At 34.6% G+C, this 19,936-nt stretch overlaps 1 protein-coding gene across 3 annotated transcripts in view; it reads left to right on the forward strand.

Annotated features, from left to right (window-relative positions):
• The window catches only part of Nipbl (NIPBL cohesin loading factor), a 148,076-nt gene that overhangs the window by 58,839 nt on the left and 69,301 nt on the right, over positions 1-19,936 (forward strand). For all 3 annotated transcript variants that reach the window (XM_059276117.1, XM_059276116.1, XM_059276118.1), the window contains 5 exons: positions 8,974-9,116; positions 10,227-10,392; positions 13,059-13,186; positions 16,663-16,762; positions 17,428-17,579. In XM_059276117.1, coding sequence (XP_059132100.1) covers positions 9,053-9,116; positions 10,227-10,392; positions 13,059-13,186; positions 16,663-16,762; positions 17,428-17,579 — 610 coding nt within the window. In that variant the 5' untranslated portion in view covers positions 8,974-9,052. The remainder of the gene's footprint in view (positions 1-8,973; positions 9,117-10,226; positions 10,393-13,058; positions 13,187-16,662; positions 16,763-17,427; positions 17,580-19,936) is intronic.

Here is a 19,936-nt window from a genome sequence, read left to right on the forward strand (position 1 = left end):
ATATAGGTGTTTTGCCTGTGTTTTGTCTGTCTGTGCACCTTGTATGTGCCTAGTGCCTATGGAAGCCAGAAGAGGGCATTAGGTCCCCCAGAACTAGAGTTACTGATGGTTGTAAGCCTCCATGTCAATGTTGAGGTCTTCTGGAAAAGCAACCAGTGCTCTTAACTAAGCCTTTGATCTTACCTCTTTAACTTGAAGAATTTACTAAAATATCAGAATCTTACCCCATTTGTTATCACACTGAGTTGTATTGATTAATGAATTGCTCACAGATCTGTGTCATATCAGGATAAAAAAAATCAAAGTTGCCATAATTTCTTGAAAAGGTTTGTGGGTCAGAGATGGGCATGACAGTGCACACTTGACCTAAAGGCTAACCTGACAATTCTCATATTTTGAGAACCTGTCTCAACACACAAGAAGAAGTAGAAAGTAGTGGAGAGGAGAAGAAGGGAGGGACAATTCTGAGGCAGCCAGATGTCACTAGAGGTATCAAGGCTAAGGCTATTTGTAATTTAATATTAATACAGAAGTTTCTCTATGTCCAAGTTTTCCTTAAATTTTGCATGCATCAAAAAAAAGTTTCACAGTGTGAGCACTTTACACATTACACACTCATCATTTCTTGCTTTCTAGTGATGTTGACTCATCAGTTTGGAAAATGTGGCCGACTTTCCTTAAAGTAATTTATTAAATCTGATTTTTTCAGCTTTCCCACTTACAGTAGTTGAAAATCTGCCCTCTTGTGGAGTTCTTAGATTGCAGATTAAATTTCATATTGTCCAGACATGTTTTGTTCCAAACCTGAGAGCTAACTCTTAGACATTTAAAACCAAAACTTAATTTAGGAAGCTATAAAAGAGTGGTTTTATTTTGCACTTCTAATACCATTCGTTTCTGTTTAAGAAACAACCTTTTAAAATAGTCTCAATTTGGGGGAGCAGATCTTAGAGACAAGTTATTTCATTTGCAGCATTAAAAAAAAAAACAAATTATTGTTACGTTGGGAGAGGATAGACTAGGAAACTAAAACAGTAGCACTTTTCTCCTATGAGATCTTTTTAGTTTTGTTTATTTGTTTACTTATTTATTTTGAGACAGGGTCTCATATAGCCCTGTCCTTAAACTCCACATCCTTCTGCACTCCCAGATACTGGGTTACTGAGCATGTGCTACTCCACCCTGTTTATGAAGTGCTGGCAATAAACCCTGGGCTTCTTGTGTGCTAGGCATTCACTCTGTCATCTGAACTGCACCCCAGAACTCCACTCTGTAAATTTAAAGTTATCATTCTGGGACTCAGGGCTCTTTTTTATTTCCTGATGCAGTTTGTATTTTGAGATGGTCATACTTTGTCTAACTACTCAGTCCTCACTATGTCCAACTGCCACTTTTTAAAGTCAGTTCATGTGAAATAATTGGGGGAATAAAATAGGAAAGAAAACAAGTATCAAGGCAAATTTTTGCTATTTTGTTTCTCAACAAGCACAACTTCATTTTATAAACTGCTTTTGAAAAATTGCAAATCCCAACCTGATTTTCTTGGTGGTGGTTAACTTTTCCCTATATAATAAACTCAGTGATATAAGTATACCCTTCTGTGTTGTGTATGTACACTTCATTATACATATTATGATAGAGCTACATGATTTAGGCATGGATACAGAAACAGTATTACCATGATGACTGCAGGGGGCTTCTAAAAGTGAAGCAAACTCCCCAGAGTAGCTTTGTTTCATTTTATATTTTTCTCACTTAATGGTGGTAATTTGGAATTTTAGGTAGGCAGAAATATTTTAAAGGAAGTAACTTTTCACAGTGCAGTAAGGCAGGGGGTTGCTGATTGATAACTGTTTTTGAGCTAGGATTTGAGGAAGATCCATTCATCCATGTATGAATATAATGGAGCGGGGGTGGAATCTGTTCCTAAATAGCAGATAAACGGAATCTGAAGATAGTTTGACTACAATGAAATGATTAAGTAGTGCAACATAAGATTTATTTACTTAACCTCTGTAGCTTTTGAAGATTTATATCCCACATATTTCCCAAATAGATTTGAAACCATTTATAAACTTAAATGTAATCAAACATATTGGTGTGTGTGTGTGTATTCATCCTGCCCATGTAGATGTGTATGAAGTCCAGAGGTTGATCTGGAGATGTCTTCTTCAGTCACTTCTCCCCACTTTTTGAAACAGGATCTCTCAACCTTTGAGCTTGCCATTTAGACTTTGCTTGGCTAACCAGCTGGCTTTCCCCCAGGATCTGCCCATCTACACCTAACCCAGTGCTAGTCTCACAGGTAGGCAAGCACTGTACTCACTGTCCTAAAATATGCTAGCTTTGAGCCTTTCCTACACGTAACAAGTTTTACATTAACAAAGAAGGAAAAGCATCAATTAGTTAAAATAGTCCGTATTTATGAAATTTGGGTCAAAGATCAAAATAATCTTATAATCACATGGTATAAAGATTTTGAATTACAGCATCAGACATTTGTATTCTATTCTGTCTCTCTGTCTCTCTGTCTCTCTCTCTCTTTTTAAGATTTATTTATTTATTATGTGTACAGTGTTCTTCCTGCATGTATCCCCTACAGGCCAGACAAGGGCACAGGATCTCATTACAGATGGTTGTGAGCCACCATGTGATTATTGCTGGGAATTGAACTCAAGACCTCTGGAAGAGCAGCCAGTGCTCTTAACACCTGAGCCATCTCTCCAGCCTGTATTCTATTCTTGGACTAGGCTCTGATTATTTTTCTCTGAGAACTTAAACAAGTTCTTAGCTTTTAAAAGAACTTTTACTCTTTTTTTTTTTTTTAACCGTTACTGGCTTTTTTTTTTTTTTTGACATAACAATGTAGGTGAATCCTTGAATTCTAGCCTTTTTATGTGCCCAAGAATATAAAACTGGTTTAGAAACACCTGAATTCAGGCTGATTGTGGTACCAGAGGTGTGCGATCCCACCACTCGGTAGGCTGAAGCAGAAAGATTGTGATTTCAAGACCTGGTCTATATAAGGAGATCCTTCCTTCAAATAAACAAACAAACAAACAAACAAACATAAAAGAAATGGAAAATACTCGAGGTCAGATCTTATCTCTGCTTTCTACCCATGTAGCTACAAACTATTCAGATCCTAAGACTTAAATTTTAATCAGGGAAGTAATGATAATCATTATAATAACCTTATGATATAATTAGGAAAGGGGTGTGTGTGTGTGTGTGTGTGTGTGTGTGTATGTGTGTGTGTGTGATGGGTGTGGGTGTGTGTGTGCATGCGTGTGTGCATATACATAGTGAGGTATTTTGAGGACGAGACCCAAATCTAATCATAAAACTCATTTGTTTGATAGACCATATGCACATAGCCTGAAGGTAATTTTAAATAGTATTTTGTATATACCTGTGTTTTACCTGTTTAGCCTGTGTGTGCCAAGTATATGTGCCGTGGCACATGGGAGGAGGTCAGGTAGCTTTGTGAAATCAGTTCTGTTCTGCCTTTACATAGGATCACACTTAGGTCACCACAGACTCAGCAAGCTATGATACTAGCCTAGAGTTACAAGCTATGTTATGCCTGCGTTATAAGTCACTGTCACATGATGTCACTTACGGAATTTTCCCCTTGTAGCATCATGTCAGTGCTGAAAAACTTAAGTTTTTGAAACATTTAATATTTTTATCCTGTGTTATTTAACAGTTATCCTGTGTTAATATATGGGTTACTTCCTGAACTATCCCTGGGTTTGGGGAAGTGGGGTTGTTAGTTATTTTTGTGCTGCTGGCATTGATTGTACCATGGCTTTGGGCAGGTGAGTCAAAAACTCTACCATTGAGCTACATTCTGTAGCATAACTGTGATTCTCACTATTTTTGTCCATTTCTTAATTACCAGCTTCCTACTTTTGAAATCTCCAGTTAAATATTATATTGACATTTAATCTAGATTATTTAAGTCCAGAATTGGACGATTATTGCATGCTAACACTATAGTATCCTCACAGAACTTCTTGCTTTTGTTCTCTCTCACTACTACCCCATCTTCCTTTTGATTATTTTATTACTTCTGAGTTTGTTTTATAGCAAGGATATGAGAAGGAGAGAGTCAACCTTATGTGATATACTCTTACAGGCTTTTCTTTTCTGACCATATGCTCTGGTCAGCCTGTTTATAAATATACCCTGTATATTCAATCTAGTATTCTTTAACATGTGGTACAATCCCTTTAGTTTGCCCAGCATATAGTATCTGTGACACAAAATTGACAATGTATACATCACTATGAAGAACCAAATAGTGTAGAAGTGTTTGTTGTGTTGGATGCCATGTAAAACTCAGGGAATTCTTGTATAGGTTTGTGTGAACTATTGATCAAATCTAACCTTTAACTGCACATTCAACAATATTAGAAAAAGAATGCACCATATTTGTTTGTGTATATGTATATATATGTGTGTGTGTTTATGTATAATGTATGAATATCAATATGATAGTCTGAGATAACATAACATGCAAAATGCAAAGAAGTATATGGTAAGTCGCAGTACACTTTTATTGAAACTTAACTACATTCCAATCACAAACTTAAGTATTTACATGTATTGATTCATGTCATCTTTACAACAAAATTAGAAGTAACAATTACCTGCCTCTTACAGAGATAAGGAATTGAGGTACAGAAATATTAAATAATTTGTCTGTGGTTGCCAAGTAGACGAGCTTTAATAGCCCAGTTTTTTCTTCTTTGACTGTATGTTGTGACAGTGTTGATTGTATGTTTTAGCTATGTAAAATGTCCCTATGTTTGATAGCCTGGGTTTGGCTAATGTAATAATCTCAGTCAAATTCTTATCTTCCCGGGGTATCCGGTTACTCATCAAAGATTAGGTGAAAGTACAGTTAAGTGTTTTAAAGCAACTTTATAATATAGTAGCTGCTTAGTAAACATCAGTTACCTTTTCTGCCCATTTTCCACTACTAAAATGCTTTAGAATGTTGTGTTTATATGGGTACGTACGTTTTGAGCCATGCATATGATATGCTTGTGTACAGGGGCATGCATGTGAGTGCGGGTACATGTAAGTATGAGTGTACACTTGTGCACATATGGAAGTCAGAAGACAACCTCGAGTGTCTTTTTTTTTTAACAGGGTCTCATTATGTAACTCTAGCGAGCTTGGACTTAATTGTATAAATCTGGCTAGCCTCAAACTCACTGGGATCCACCTGCCTCTGCCTTCTAAGTGCTAGGATGGTGTTCCACCTCATGCAGGCCAACTTTTCTTTTTTTTTTTTTTTGGTAGAATTTCTTGTTGCCCATCTAGGCTATGTCGGCTGGCCAGTTAGTCTCAGGAATCCACCTGTCTGTTGCCATAGCACTGATACAGGTGTATTCCACCTACCAGGCTTTTAAAAATGCTAGTGGTGGTGGGGTGGGGTGGAATAAGTATATGTGCATGTGTCCACAAAGCCCAAAGAGAGAGTGGAGTACTATGGAGTTAGAGTAGCAAGTGGCTATGAGCCCCTACTGTGGGTACTTGGACGGTCCCTTGGAAGAGCAGCAAATGCTCTGAACAACTGAGTATGTTTCTAGCTCCCCTACAGCTCCCCTATTGGGTGTTTGTTTCTGTTTTGTTTTTTGCACAAGTGCTGAGGTTGAATTCAGGTCCTTGTGTTTGTGTGGCAGGCTCTTCACAGACTGGAGTACCCCCAACAGTGTCCAAGAGATTTTCTAAAAGTGAAATTCTTGACGCAAGATTACATGCACATTTCACCCTTTGCTATAAGATACAAAGTCCTCCACAGAAATCTGTCTGCCATTAGATATTTTATTGCAGACCCATACCAATTTGAATATTATTATAATTTTTGCCAGTTGTTTAATTTGTGTTTATTTTGCTGCATGGAGGAATCATAAAATTTGAAGAGAAATTAAATGAATTTTAAAAAAGGAGTTGGCTGGGCAGTAGCGGCGCACACCTTTAATCCCAGCACTCAGGAGGCAGAGCCAGGCAGATAGATCTCTGTGAGTTCAAGACCAGCCTGGTCTACAGAGTGTGATCCAGGACAGGCACCAAAACTACGTGGAGAAACCCTGTCTCGGAAAAAAAAAAAAAAAAAAAAAAAAAAGAGTTTAAAAAAAATCCTTGGCAAATACTTACAAGTTCCTTCAGACTCATTATAGTATACTAAATTGAGGTGTTTACAGATAATATCTTCCCATAACTAAGCAATCTTTTCCTTAAACCACAAGCCATTCTTAAGATCTGTTATTATTTAGTATATTTTGTTAATTTATTTATTAGTTCATAATGGATATTTTTCTGTTTTGTATTAGCATTATTTATTTCTGGTGTCATATAAGTTATTTTTATTAGAAAGTGGCAAGTCTATGAGAAAATAGCATTTCTAGGTTAAGAGCACTGACTGCTCTTTCTAACAGAAAGTAACATTTCCACAGATTACTCTTAATAAGAATGGGTAAAATTCTAAGTATTTCTACCAATTCCTGGTCTTCATATTCTTGGATTCCTGTGAAATTAATATAGTTGAGCCATGTGGTATATTTTGTCTGTTATCACTCGTTCATCATGTAGTTGAAGCATTGCTGCCTGTGTAGATACTATTATGTCCTCCCCCATTTTTTATTCCATTTTGAATTGACGTCAGAGTATGTAAATACATGCACACCACTAAGAAATATACAGTCTCGTGATTGGTTTTGTTATTATTCCAGTTTATATGTGGTCATTTTTAGGGTAAAATCCTTAGCTGGAGGTTGGATTTGCTGTACGTACTACTTAGCAAAATAGAATAAAGTCAGGTACTCCCCAATAGAACCCTCTCCTTACTGTTTGTTAGTTCCTATCTGAATCAAATGTGCTTAAATATGGCAATTTACGTGTACAGCAATGAGCTAAAAATGAGTAACAGAGTATTTTTGTGACGTTCTGTAAATAATTTGCCTTTGATGGTTTCTTTCCAGTAATTACTTAGGGTGCATTGGAATTTCCCTGTTGGCATAAAGTTAAAACAAACACATTATTTTTTAGTGACCTGTTGAGGTTTTAATTTCTAGTCTATATTTTAAAGTGTTTGATGTTGGTGCTATATGTGTAGTATTGCTTACATTTCTTTAGTGAGACTTCAAGTATCAAAGTGATTAACAAGGGAAGTTCACATTAGAGCAGGACTAGAGTATAGGCAATAGTAATTACATCTTTCTTCTATTGTTTCTTGTGCCATTTCTTTCAGTAGGCCCCCACCAACAGATTTTATTAGTGACCCATCAAGGAAAGGTGTGTGGGGGGTGTTTGTGTTACTTAGCTGCCCATTAATAAGTATATACATATAAAATTATTGAAAGAAGACAAGAAATGATTATAATGACAGGATAGCTATTACTTCTCTAAGGAATTAGGTGCTGTCCTTCTGTTTGGTCCTACGAATGTTCATTTTGTAAATGCTAAGCCTTACATCTATATTTTGTATGTAAGTTGTTTGCCTATATTTATAATTTAAAATGTACGGAACGATTCTGAGTACTACATATCTACTTTAAAGAATTTTTTTGTTTGAGGGGTTGGGTGTGTGGTGTAAGTGTGTGTGTGCTTAGGCCACAGCATACTGCACATGTCAGAAGACAACACAGGGGAGCAGTTCTCTCCTTCTCCTGTGGGAGTTCTAGGGACCACTCGGATCCTCAAGCTTGCTGGCACCTGGCTTTACCCGTTGAACCATTTTGCTTGCAAAGTTGGGTTAAGATGTATGAGTAAGGGAAGACAATTATATCAAGTGACTGTTTTGAAGTTTACAACTTAAAAACTTTGAGAGGTTCTCTTAAAAGTAACTAACAAATACAGTGTTGGAAATGGAAACACTTAAAGTAGAAACAGTTTGTGAGAGGCTGTAGCTCGGTGATTGAGACTTGTGTGAGGCCCAGGTTTCAGTTCCCAGTGTTGAAAAAAGTAAATCAATATCAATAATAGAAACTAAACTATTTAGTTTACTAGTTTAGCCCTTTAATGTAATTGTTGTAGCATATACTAAAGTAGTTTAATAAAAGCATGTTTTTAATTAATGCACAGATTATTGAAATGTTACGTTATCTTACATACAAAAACATTACTGAAGCCATAAGTTGAAGCTAAGATTAGAAAAAAAAAAAAACCTCTGGAGACATTGAAAGGGAGAAAATGTTCAATATTGCAGGATATCCTTTATATATGTGTACATACATATTTTTTAGAGAAAGAAGATGAATTACATCATGATAAATACTAAATATTGATGTTGAATTGTAGGATTTAGGATAAAGGAGAATAAAGTCTTTTTAATAAGGAGAATATCTTAATGAGATACAAACACACACACACACACACACACACACACACACACACACACACACGAAAACACAAGAAGAATCCAAGAGAATCTGATGAGATCCAAGAGAATCTGATGAGATTGTCTTCATAGAAGAGTTAAGTCTATTTAAAAGAGTAAAAACAGAACTAACTGGACAAGAAATTGAAGCCAGATTATTAAGTAAAAATTTTAATTAGAGTTTGGAAAGAAAATAGTGTTTATCAAATTTGATTGACTACCCCTCTCTAGCAATATATCCCATTAGTTAGGAAACAGACTCTGAGCCAGATTGTGTCTTTTGAATTCCAGCTCCACTAGTTAACTTTAAACTCCCTGTAATTTCTTTATTAGTAAAATGCAGAAAACAATAGTATCCTGCTCTACCTGGGTTGTTGTGAGGCCTAAGTTTTAATGTATACAAAGCATTTTGCAGAGCTTCATATGTGATAAGTGGTATATATGGATGACTTATTAAGTAGATTGAACAAATAGAAGCTGAGATTTTTATGTTTTTAAATGATTAAGCATCTCTCTACTAATCATATATTTAACATAGTTCCACAAATAATTCTGTGGTTTTCTTTCTGTCTATGTTGCAGAGTTTGGGAAATGGGAAGTAATGACAGCTGGCACCTGAACTAAGTACCTTCATAGGCAACACCATTCCAGAACTTCAGGATGAATGGGGATATGCCCCATGTCCCCATAACTACTCTTGCGGGGATTGCTAGTCTCACAGACCGTAAGTTTGGATAATTTATCTAATTTAAGTTCTATTATTTGCTAACATTCATTTTTAGAGACACTTAAAATTATCTTTAATGTTGTAAGTAACAAAAATGTATAATATATTTGATTGATGTACATGTGAGAGTACCAAAATTAATATTGCCACCTAATACATAAATTTGTTTCCTTTTTCCTTAAGAAGTGGTAATAAGACCTTGCTAACAAAAATAAAGACTTTTAAAAAATGACGCAAAGCTTTAAACTAAAGAATTGTGTTGACAAACAATAAGGACTTTTTTAGAAAGCATTGATTAAAAACAGCACCTGAAATTGCTCTCCAACAATGAGACCTTGACAGCCCATCTTACCTAAATTCTAGTGGTGCAGGGTTTTGAATATCATGTTGCCTATTGGTGTGAGCAGTATGATAATTATACTGTGGAGTTGGTTTGAAGTTACCCCAAAAGCATGATACCTGATATTTTAGTTGGATTTCTTAACCTTTAGGCAAATTAACAAATCCTCATTAAGTATGCTGACATTAAATAGTGGAATTTAAGCTGCAAAATATTCATTTTTGTTTGTTTGCTGTTTAGAGTAGAATGGAAACAAAGGAACTGTTTAGGAATTTATGGCAAGAATTTTTTATTGTTCTTCAGGAATGTTGTACTCTGAATGTTCTACTACTGTGAGCTATTTGTTTTTGTCTATATTTTAAAAATATATTGCATATCAGTGTACTATAGAGTCAGGTATTGTTCTTGGTTTGTTGGTTTGAGAGTGCTACTGATCTGATCCATCTTGTAGATAAGTTGCCTTCTAATCTTAGGTCTTAAAGTTGTACTTTATTTAGTTCATTAAAAATTTAAAATGAAAATTAAGCATGAGTATAAAGAAGCTAAGTATTTCCTAGTAATATGGTCTGCAGTGGCCTGTGGTGTTTTGAGAGGGATGATTTCTTGGGTTGATTAAGATTTTTTCAGAGTAAAGAGTAATGCTTTTCAGTCATTTGTCACATTGATACTTATAACTTATTTTCAGTCTTAAAGTTTATAAACACATACACATGTATATAAAGACTTCTTGCAATCAATTTCTAATAATCTGCTTTTATCCTGAATAGTCCTGAACCAGCTGCCTCTTCCATCTCCTTTACCTGCTACTACTACGAAGAGCCTCCTCTTTAATTCACGAATAGCAGAAGAGGTGAACTGCCTTCTGGCCTGCAGGGATGACAATTTGGTTTCACAGCTTGTCCATAGTCTCAACCAGGTATCAACAGATCACATGTAAGTACAATCAATTTTCTATCTAAAAGTAAAAAGTTTTGGTCTTGCTAAGAAAAATCAGCGTTCCTTTTTAAGTAATTCCCCAAACATTTGGATTTGTATTTTGGGGGTGTTTGTTTGCCTTGTTTTATTGTTGTTTGTGGTGGGTCTCATGTGTCCCAGGCTGGCCTTGAACTTGCTGTGCCCCTCCTGTTCTGCTACCACTTCTTGGGTGCTGGTAATTCATGTGTGTGCCACCATGCTCGGCTTATGTGGTGCTGGGACTCAGATCCAGGGTTTCATGGATTCTAGGTATGCACTCTGCTAGTAAAGCTATATCCTGGCCTACCTTTGGTCTTTGAGACAGCCTCACCTTATAGCCCAGTGTGGCCTTGGACCCACTGTCCTTTTCTTGCCTACCTCACAAGGGCTAGAATTATGTCTGAGTCATCTATCATGCAAGTTCATACACTATCTTTAATGTCAGTACCCGTCCAGGAGTGGTAACTCACCCCATTAATCCCAGCATCCGGGAGACAGAGGCAGGCAGATCCAAGGGCAGCCTGGTCTACATAATGAGTTCCAGGCCAGCCAGGGCTACCTAGTGAAACCCTATCTCACAAAAGAAAGAAAAAAAAATGTCAATATCCAAGTGAGAGTATAGTCAATTTTGACAAGACATTAAAGAGATTAGGTAGGCTATAGTCAGTTTATGATAGTAGTTTTGACCCACACACGTCTATGCAGATCTTTTCAACTTGTAGAAATGATTTTGATATCATCTGCATAAAGATTTAAATGTGCTCATAAAACTTAGCCCCCCTTTTCTGATAGTATTGGAGTAATTAAAATTTCTAGACACTGTGGAGTATGATGGTGAGTATATCGAGAACTCAAAAATTAACTCCATGAAGTAAAATATTTTTCTTGGAATTGACTGTAGCATTTGAACATACATATGTATTTTGATACAGTAAACTTTTAAAAATAAAATTGAGCTAAACAATAAGAGTGTACTTAATAAGTTTTTCATTATGAAAGTAATACATGCTGTGCAAGCTTAACAACACAAAAATGTATTTAACAGTAAAATCTGGGTGCAGAGAGATGATTCAGTGGATACAGTACTTGCCACTCAAGACTGATGGGACCTGAGTTTAGTCCCCAGAATACACATAAAGATGAAAGGAGAAAACCAACTCTGTGTCATGACATGTGCATCCCTGTACATACACACATATAATAGCAAACTTTTCTCAAGTAAGAGCTGTCACTTTTATCCATTGTATTCATATAATCTGCCATTCATAATTAATTTATCACATTTAAAGATTCATAATTTAGGGAAAAGAAGAAGCATATTTGAAGCAGTACACATTGGGGGACAATTTCCAAGTTGATTCAGTTGAACTACTTATTAAATGTGGCCTTTCTGGTGGAGAACCAGAAGGAAGTATAATGTTTATATTTTAATCACTCTAGAAATTTCATTGTCTAGATATTACATAGTTGTTTATGCCTGTACATACTTTGCAGTATTTCTGAATATTTAAAGAAATAGGGAAAAGGCATGTAAAAAAAATTAGGATTTCTTTGTTTTCTGTTTTTTCAAGACAAGGTTTCTCTGTGTACTTTTGGTGCCTGTCCTGGATCTCACTCTGTAGACCAGGCTGGCCTGGAACTCACAGAGATCTGCCTGGCTCTGCCTCCTGAGTGCTGGGATTAAAGGCGTGTGCCACCACCGACTGGTTTAGGATTTATTTATAGGAAGTTTCTTTAAGATTATTTTCAGAAATCATTGAGTCTTTGTGTTGGGTGCTATTTTTTAGGTCTTTACTGCTGGATCCAATGAGTTTCTGTGCATGCATGCATGCCTGTGTATGTGCCAGTGTGAGTTAGTTTGTGGAGGTCAGAGGACAACTTTCAGACATCAGTTCTCAACTTCTACCAAGTTGAAGCAGCATATAGGACAGTGATATCTAGAAATCAAAATTGAGTATTGCCACGCCTCCATGAACACACCCAATGCCCTCTGAGCTCAGAAGCTAAGCAGGATTGTGCTAAGGATTTTTAGACACTGTTTACAAACAGGCATGTCTAGTTTCATTTGCTAATTACTTAGATATATACTGAGAATTGCTACTGTGTTTATTTTATCACTGTTTGGTTCTACCCTGTACCGTGACTTTATTTGAAAAACCAGTATAAGATAGGAAAATCACATAACCTGTGTGTCTTCTTTTAATCAATATGGCAACATTGTTTATTTCATTGGGAGAACAAATCCAAGGTAGTCACACTTACTCATGTTCAGACATAAGGGGGAATCAAAATATCCCAAGTCCAATTAGTAGCTTCTTAACATTATTATCACTTCCTTATCTTTTAATTATTGAAAAATATGTAATAGACTCAGCTTTTCCTTCTTAAAATTAATATAAACATTCTTAAACAAACTTGTTGTTCTGTAAAATTATGGTTTCAGCTTTCCTTTCCCGTGCCCTAGAAAAACCAAGTATGAGGGTGTTGTCTCTAGGCTCTCCTCTCTGTTATTTCTAAGAATTTCTTTTCTTCTGGAGAGTGCATCTTTGAAAATCTGTGCCTTGGTCCTACTGAAGTATATGTGTTTATTCTGTAAGTCTTCTTAAGAAATCAATCATGGTTATAATTTTTTTTTCCAATGCCAGAGAACTGAAAGATAACCTTGGCAGTGATGACCCAGAAGGTGATATACCAGTCTTGTTGCAGGCCGTCCTGGCAAGGAGTCCTAACGTTTTCAGGGAGAAAAGCATGCAGAACAGATATGTACAAAGTGGTGAGGTTCTTTTTTATGTGCATGTTCATGAATCCTGTATCAGAACTTGTTTTACACATGATTAAATTCAAGTGTCTATAACTATCTGGCTTCTCACCTACAAATGTATGTCTGTATTTTAAATCAAGCCAAGAGGGAGAAGGAAACTTAATAATATTCTTGTGGTTTGATATATAATTAAATTCCTTGGGAATTAAAACTTTGAGTTTGTTTTTTTAAGATATCTTGAAATGCATTTATTAAGTGAGCTTTAGAAATTTTGCTTTTAGAAAACCATAGAAAGTTTGGAAGAAATCTTTCAGAAATAAAAATATATGAAAAGCTTTTGAGCATGTGTTTTATAGATATATTACTGTTTTTAGTAATGATGTTCATGATTATCTATGAATTGACTTAATACTCATTTTTGCCTTACCAGTAAAAGTTAGTTTATATTATTAATAATAAAACTTTGATTTATTCTAAGTATTATAAGGGAGGTTAGATTTTAATATCCATCACAAATATAATTGTTAACTGGTACTTAAAAGCTAGAGAGCTTTGTCTTCTGGAATTGATCTATGTTTAGCAAGTCCAAGTCCATCCTTGGCTCTCAGGTTTAAACTAGAAATAATTTAGGTAATTATGGAAGGTTCGAGTAAGCTAATTGGTTCACTGTATTTAAGAATATCATTAGATTCATTCTGGTTTACTTTTCAGCAATGTCTCCATGCAGCTCTCCCTTAGGTTTCTTAGTTCTTTTTCTGTATATGAATATTTTTAAATAATACTGCTTTTTTATTTTGTTTGTATTTTTCTATGTGAATTGAAATTTTTTGTTTTATGTTGTTTGTTTTTGTTAAAGCAATTACATATTTCCTACTATTTCTCACAATTCATTTATGCTCCCCTTACCTCTCAGCAAGTTGAAAACAGATATAAAGGGCATGGCTGTGGATTTATCAGAACCAATAAATAGTTAGAGACAATAAGAATGATGAAAAGAAATAAAACTATATGTTCTGAAAGTGCTGGAGTTAAAGGAGACTATGAAGTTTGTTGATTAAAAAAAAGTAGGAAACTGGAGAAATGGGCCAGAAGTTAATTAAAAGCATATATGATGGTTGTTTTTAACTCCATTTCTAAGGGATCTAACACCCTCTTCTGGTTTCTGCAGGCAGCTTCATTCAGATGTACATAATCTACACACAAAAACACATGCATAAACTATTTTTTTAAATAAGAATAAAACTTTAAAAGAAGGCCTAATAGAATTAATAATTTACGAGAATATAAATATAATCTTAGATAAATAAAATCGTCCAAGGATACTAATACTATAGTTTTGTAATCTATATTTTTAAGTATGAATTTGGATAATAAATCGCTGTAATAAAAAGTTTTACAGTATTCATTTTAAGTTACATATTTCATTTAATTCTGCATATATTTTTAGTTAAAATTTATAATTACTATATATTGCTACGTATCCTGTTTTTGTAAAAAGATAAAGTAGAATTTTTAAAGTAGTTTGTTAATACTGTTGTCATTTTTAAAAGCATTTTTCATAAGACAAAGTTTAAAATTTGTAAAGGTTCATTTATGTGGACTTGTATTATATTGTGGGTATGTGCATATGCTGGTGTGCATGTGCGTGTACATGTGTCACAGCGATCACTTTGCATCTTTTATATTTTGAGACAGACCTTAACTGAACCGGAAGCTCCTCAACTTCAGGCTAGCTGACTCCTGAGTCAGGGACTCACCTGTCTTCACTCCCTTTACCATCTAGCACAGTGCTAGAGTTAGCAACTTTCTATATGGGTTCTGGGGCTCCAAACTCTCCCTCATATTTGTGTAGCAGAACAAGTACTTTACCAAGGGAGCCGTCTCCCAGCCTTAAGAAGGGAACTGTTTGTTGCTAAATGTCAATGTGATTCGCACACAAACTGTACTATATGTGCAAGTCACTATAATCATAGTTCTTTAGAACTTTAGGGTAATCAGAAAGAGCTGTTCCAATTTTATGCCCCTTTAAATGGTCATTATTTTCAAACTAGTAATTTCAGCTTTGCCCGAGTGATGACTGTTAATTGAGAGGGAGAAATCTTTTAATTCTTGTCTTATGGTATTGCTTTCCCCATTCAACAACAAAAAAAGACAATCAGGAATACTATTATAGTCATTAAATTATTCAGTTATGGAATAAAACTACTTTGTACTGACATTCACATTTTTGTAGCAGTCTTTGAGGTGGTCTTGAGCCCTAACCTCACTCTGCTCCTGATTGCAGAAGTCTAGTCCCTCTGTAGGGGACTGGCAAGTCAACATATATACTTTGTGTTTGAATATTTCTGATGAAAGGCATTTTTCATGTCACCAGCAAGAAATAAAATTTAAATATTAATTTGACTGCAGTTCCCAGAAGTCATATAAGAAAATCAAAGTTAGTTGCAGAATTTTATCTATTATTTAATTAACTGAATTTTCCTGCTGCTTCTTTATAACAAAATGCCATTTGTATATCAATCAAGAAGCAATGTACTGCTCTAAAAGAAATAGAAGAATCCAAAAGCTGGAGCTAGAGAGATGCTCAGTGGTTAAGCACTTGTGGCTTTTATAGAGGATCCAGGCTTGGACCCTAGTACCACATGGTTGCTGACAGCTGTCTAATTCCTGTTCCAGGAAATCCAGTGTCCTCTTCTGGCCTCCAAGGGGAGACCTGGCACAATATGGTACACATATGTATATGTAGGCAGACTCTCATACATATAAAATAAAAATAAACTAAAAAAAAAAAGAAAGAAAATGAAAACTGTTCTTGTGTTTTCATTTACTAATGAAATATTCTTTTAATCCTTACTAAGTAACGAAAAGTTATTTTAGAAGAAGAAATATGACATCATGCTTTGTTAATAGAGTTTTGGATGGAAATTGCAGGAACTCAGACTTTTGGTCCATAGATAAATTAATATTGAAACCTAGGTGTGAACAATTAACTTTGTGAAATTAAGTTCCTAAGCACAGGAGAGGTATATGCTAAAAAAAAATTTTCTATATAGTAACAATAATAATAAAGTAGTTAAAGGCCTATATTAAAAGAAAGTATATAGAATTTTGACAAAAACTAGATGAAATGATTTTTAAAATTCTTTTTTGTTCTAAGGCTAAAGGCTAACAAGATAATGTATGTAAAGTTGGGGGTGTAGGTCAGTGTTTGAACACCTGCCTAGTGTGTATGATGGATGCCCTGTGTCAATCCCTAGCTCTATAAAAATCGTTAGTATCATCTCTCTTTCCAGTACTATATAGTATTAAAATTATGTTTTTATGAAATTGTTTGTGTTTGAAATTTAGTTTGCCTAGTAGCTGTATATTGCTTCCCCAAAACAAAATCATTTCTGAAAGAAAGGAACTTTTGAATGTTTTTAAAAGAATGAGTTAACTCTTTATTGTAAGAAGAAAATAATACTTAGTGTTTTTTATCTATTGCACAGGAATGATGATGTCTCAGTATAAACTTTCTCAGAATTCCATGCACAGTAGTCCTGCATCTTCCAATTATCAACAAACCACTATCTCACATAGTCCCTCCAGGTAAATAGACAGATATATATGTCACTTATTAAATAGTGTATTCTGTGGTGAGTGATTATGCCTCTGAATACCAAGGATATACATTTAACTTTATATATAAATGAATTATATATAAATAAGTAGTTCCATTCTTAGTTGTGCTCATGAACATTCACCTAAAAATGTTACATGTGGAATTACTATAATATATTAATTAAAGGAACTACTATATTATTAAGTGAATTTCACATAGGAAAAGTTTGATAAAATAAATGATATGTTTGGGGTGGTACTATAGCTCACTGGTAAAGTACTTATCTAACATGTACAAGCCCTGGGTTCAGTGGCTTAATTCCCAGCAGCATTACCATCTAAAAAAAGAAAAAGTAATGTGTTTGATGTAAGTTTTCATAACAAAATTTGGAAAAAAACTTTGAGAGTCATAGATTAGTATTCCTAAATAGAATGGTGATTTTTATGTAGTAAAAGAGGTGAATTTTTAATTATTTGGTGTGGCTCTTATATTATGGATGTGAATAATTTATGTGTTATTTTGCTGTTTTTCTGTATGTGTAGATTTTATTATATATAAATTGGAGGTCAAAGAACATTGTCACAGTTAATTCTCAAGGAATAGCCTGTTCATTTCTTTTCCTGATATACTTCATTTGGGTTTTGGGTTTTAGCCGGTTTGTGCCACCACAGACAAGCTCTGGGAACAGATTTATGCCACAACAAAATAGCCCAGTGCCTAGTCCATATGCCCCACAGAGCCCTGCAGGATACATGCCATATTCCCATCCTTCAAGTTACACAACACATCCACAGATGCAGCAAGGTAAGAAAGTTGTTTGTTATCTAAATAATTACGTTAATTATTGGATATAACTAAATAACTATAATTCCAAACAAGCTCATTTAAAAAATAATTTTTAAGCATAAAGTAAAATAATGTACACTTTGTCGAAAAAATTTTTTTAACTGTGGCTTAATTCATTTTAAACACATTAAATTTATTTTTGGTGATTTATCATTGGAGTAAATAGAGCATTGCCATTGAGTCTTTGATTAGGTTACTATGTAGTTATATTTTGTTATGAAATTAAGAACTTTTAATTGAGTTTCTTCTTACGGTATCATTTTATTTTGTATTTATGATTAAAGAAAATTAGAGGTTTTGATACAAAATTTTCTGAGTTGAATTACTATTCTCAGTTTATTGCCAGTTCTCAATATTGTATGTTTATACCTATTACCTTTTAAAGATTATACTATGTCATGACTACTAAATAATTTTTTTTTTTTGTTTGTTTTTTTTTTGTTTTTCGAGACAGGGTTTCTCTGTGTAGCTTTGCGCCTTTCCTGGGACTCACTTGGTAGCCCAGGCTGGCCTCGAACTCACAGAGATCCGCCTGGCTCTGCCTCCCGAGTGCTGGGATTAAAGGCGTGCGCCACCACCGCCTGGCTATTTGAAAACATTTTAATTACAAACTTTTAATTTAGTCATCAAAACAGTCAATTTCTAGTTTCCAAGAGTAGATAAAATATTATATAGAGACTATTTTACACTAACTTGAAGAGAAACTTGAAGGCACTTACATATTTGGAATATGTATTGAATTTAATATGAGTGCTGAACATACATCTATATATAGTATTAATGTTTGCTATGTAATAGTATAAACTGGCACACAATGACATTGGGAACATTTTAAATGTAGTTAGTCAAAGGACAAATACCTTAAGAGCACTTTTAACACATAAACAGTCATGTACATAGGAGTGTATGTGGGAAAGCACATCATTTTATACTTATAAATACTGAGGATGTTGGGTGGTAGGTCCTCTTCCCCCTTTTCGAGCAAAAAAGATTCATTTTTCAAAACTAATCAAAAGAAAAAAATAGTTTAAGGCCCTGTTTTGTCATGAGTCATTCTCTAGAATGCTCAGATGCTAGAAACTGAAAACATCACTCAGGGTTTTCTCTACCTAGATATTACTCTGGCACAGGGTATATGGTAAGTCAGTAGGACAGAAAAGAATTGGAGATAGGGAAATTTAGAGTTTGAGAAAGATAACATTTAAAACATTTTCAATTTCATATTAAAAATTTAACAATGCAGAATAAAATGGCCATGCCTATGAGCCTTTCATCAGCATCTTCCAAGGAAGATTTTTCTTTTAAGTCAGTACTCACTAGAATATTTCGCTTATAAAACTTAGTTTCTAACATCATCCAATACACAAGCAGTATTTCATTTTCACCAGTTTTATTTGTCATGAATATGTTCTAACCTACTTTCTTTTTCAAGGTATAATCTAGTTTCTTGAATGTTGTATTTGTTTGTTTTTTGTTTTTTGTTTTTTTTTATCTCTTTTGACTTTTCCTTCTTTGAGACAAGGTGTTACAGTGTAGGTCAGGCCGGCCTTGAATCCCTGATCTTCCTACCATAGGGTCTTTGGTGCTGGAATTTACAAGTAGGCACTACCACACCCAATTCTTTCAGCTCTCAATCTAAACGGTTCTGTACCTTTTTTCCTTCATCATACTAATTCTGCTTTGTTTTATGTAATACTAGCAGTTCAATGTATGATCTCGTGTGCACTAAACACACACCCCACTGAACCATAGTTAGCCTTTTGTTGTTATTCTGAGACAGAATCTAAGCTACTCAAACTGTCACTAAACTTGCTCTGTTCCCTAAGCAAGCTTTGAACTGCCTTCCTCCTGAGTAACTGGATTGCAGGTCTATAGACTAGGCTTGGCTCTGATTGGTGTGTGGTGAATTAGCAGTCTTATCTCATATTCTAGACTTTACTGTTTTCTCATAGAATGGCTTGTTTGTTTTCATATTCTTTAAATTTTCTATCAGCTAGGAAATACATTTTAAAGGATTTATTTTTGTATGTATTTTTACAAGGATATTCCATAAATGATGTATGCTTCGTCATATATTACATCTGGAAATATACAGGGCCCAGTGGTCCACTTATTTATAGGTTTTTGGTGGTACCATCTGATGTGTTCACTGATCTAAATACAGTATGTATTTTTTTAACTTTGTAATTACTAAATGCTCTGGGTTGATACTGTGATATCCTGTTTTCTAGTAGTAATCTTATAGAGAGATCATCATACAGTGATTGTGTTTTTAAGATTTTTTTATACTGTTATTGGAATGTTGTAATAGTTTT

This window comes from Peromyscus eremicus, chromosome 11 (genome assembly GCF_949786415.1).
Source record: "Peromyscus eremicus chromosome 11, PerEre_H2_v1, whole genome shotgun sequence".
Taxonomy (NCBI): Eukaryota; Metazoa; Chordata; class Mammalia; order Rodentia; family Cricetidae; genus Peromyscus; species Peromyscus eremicus.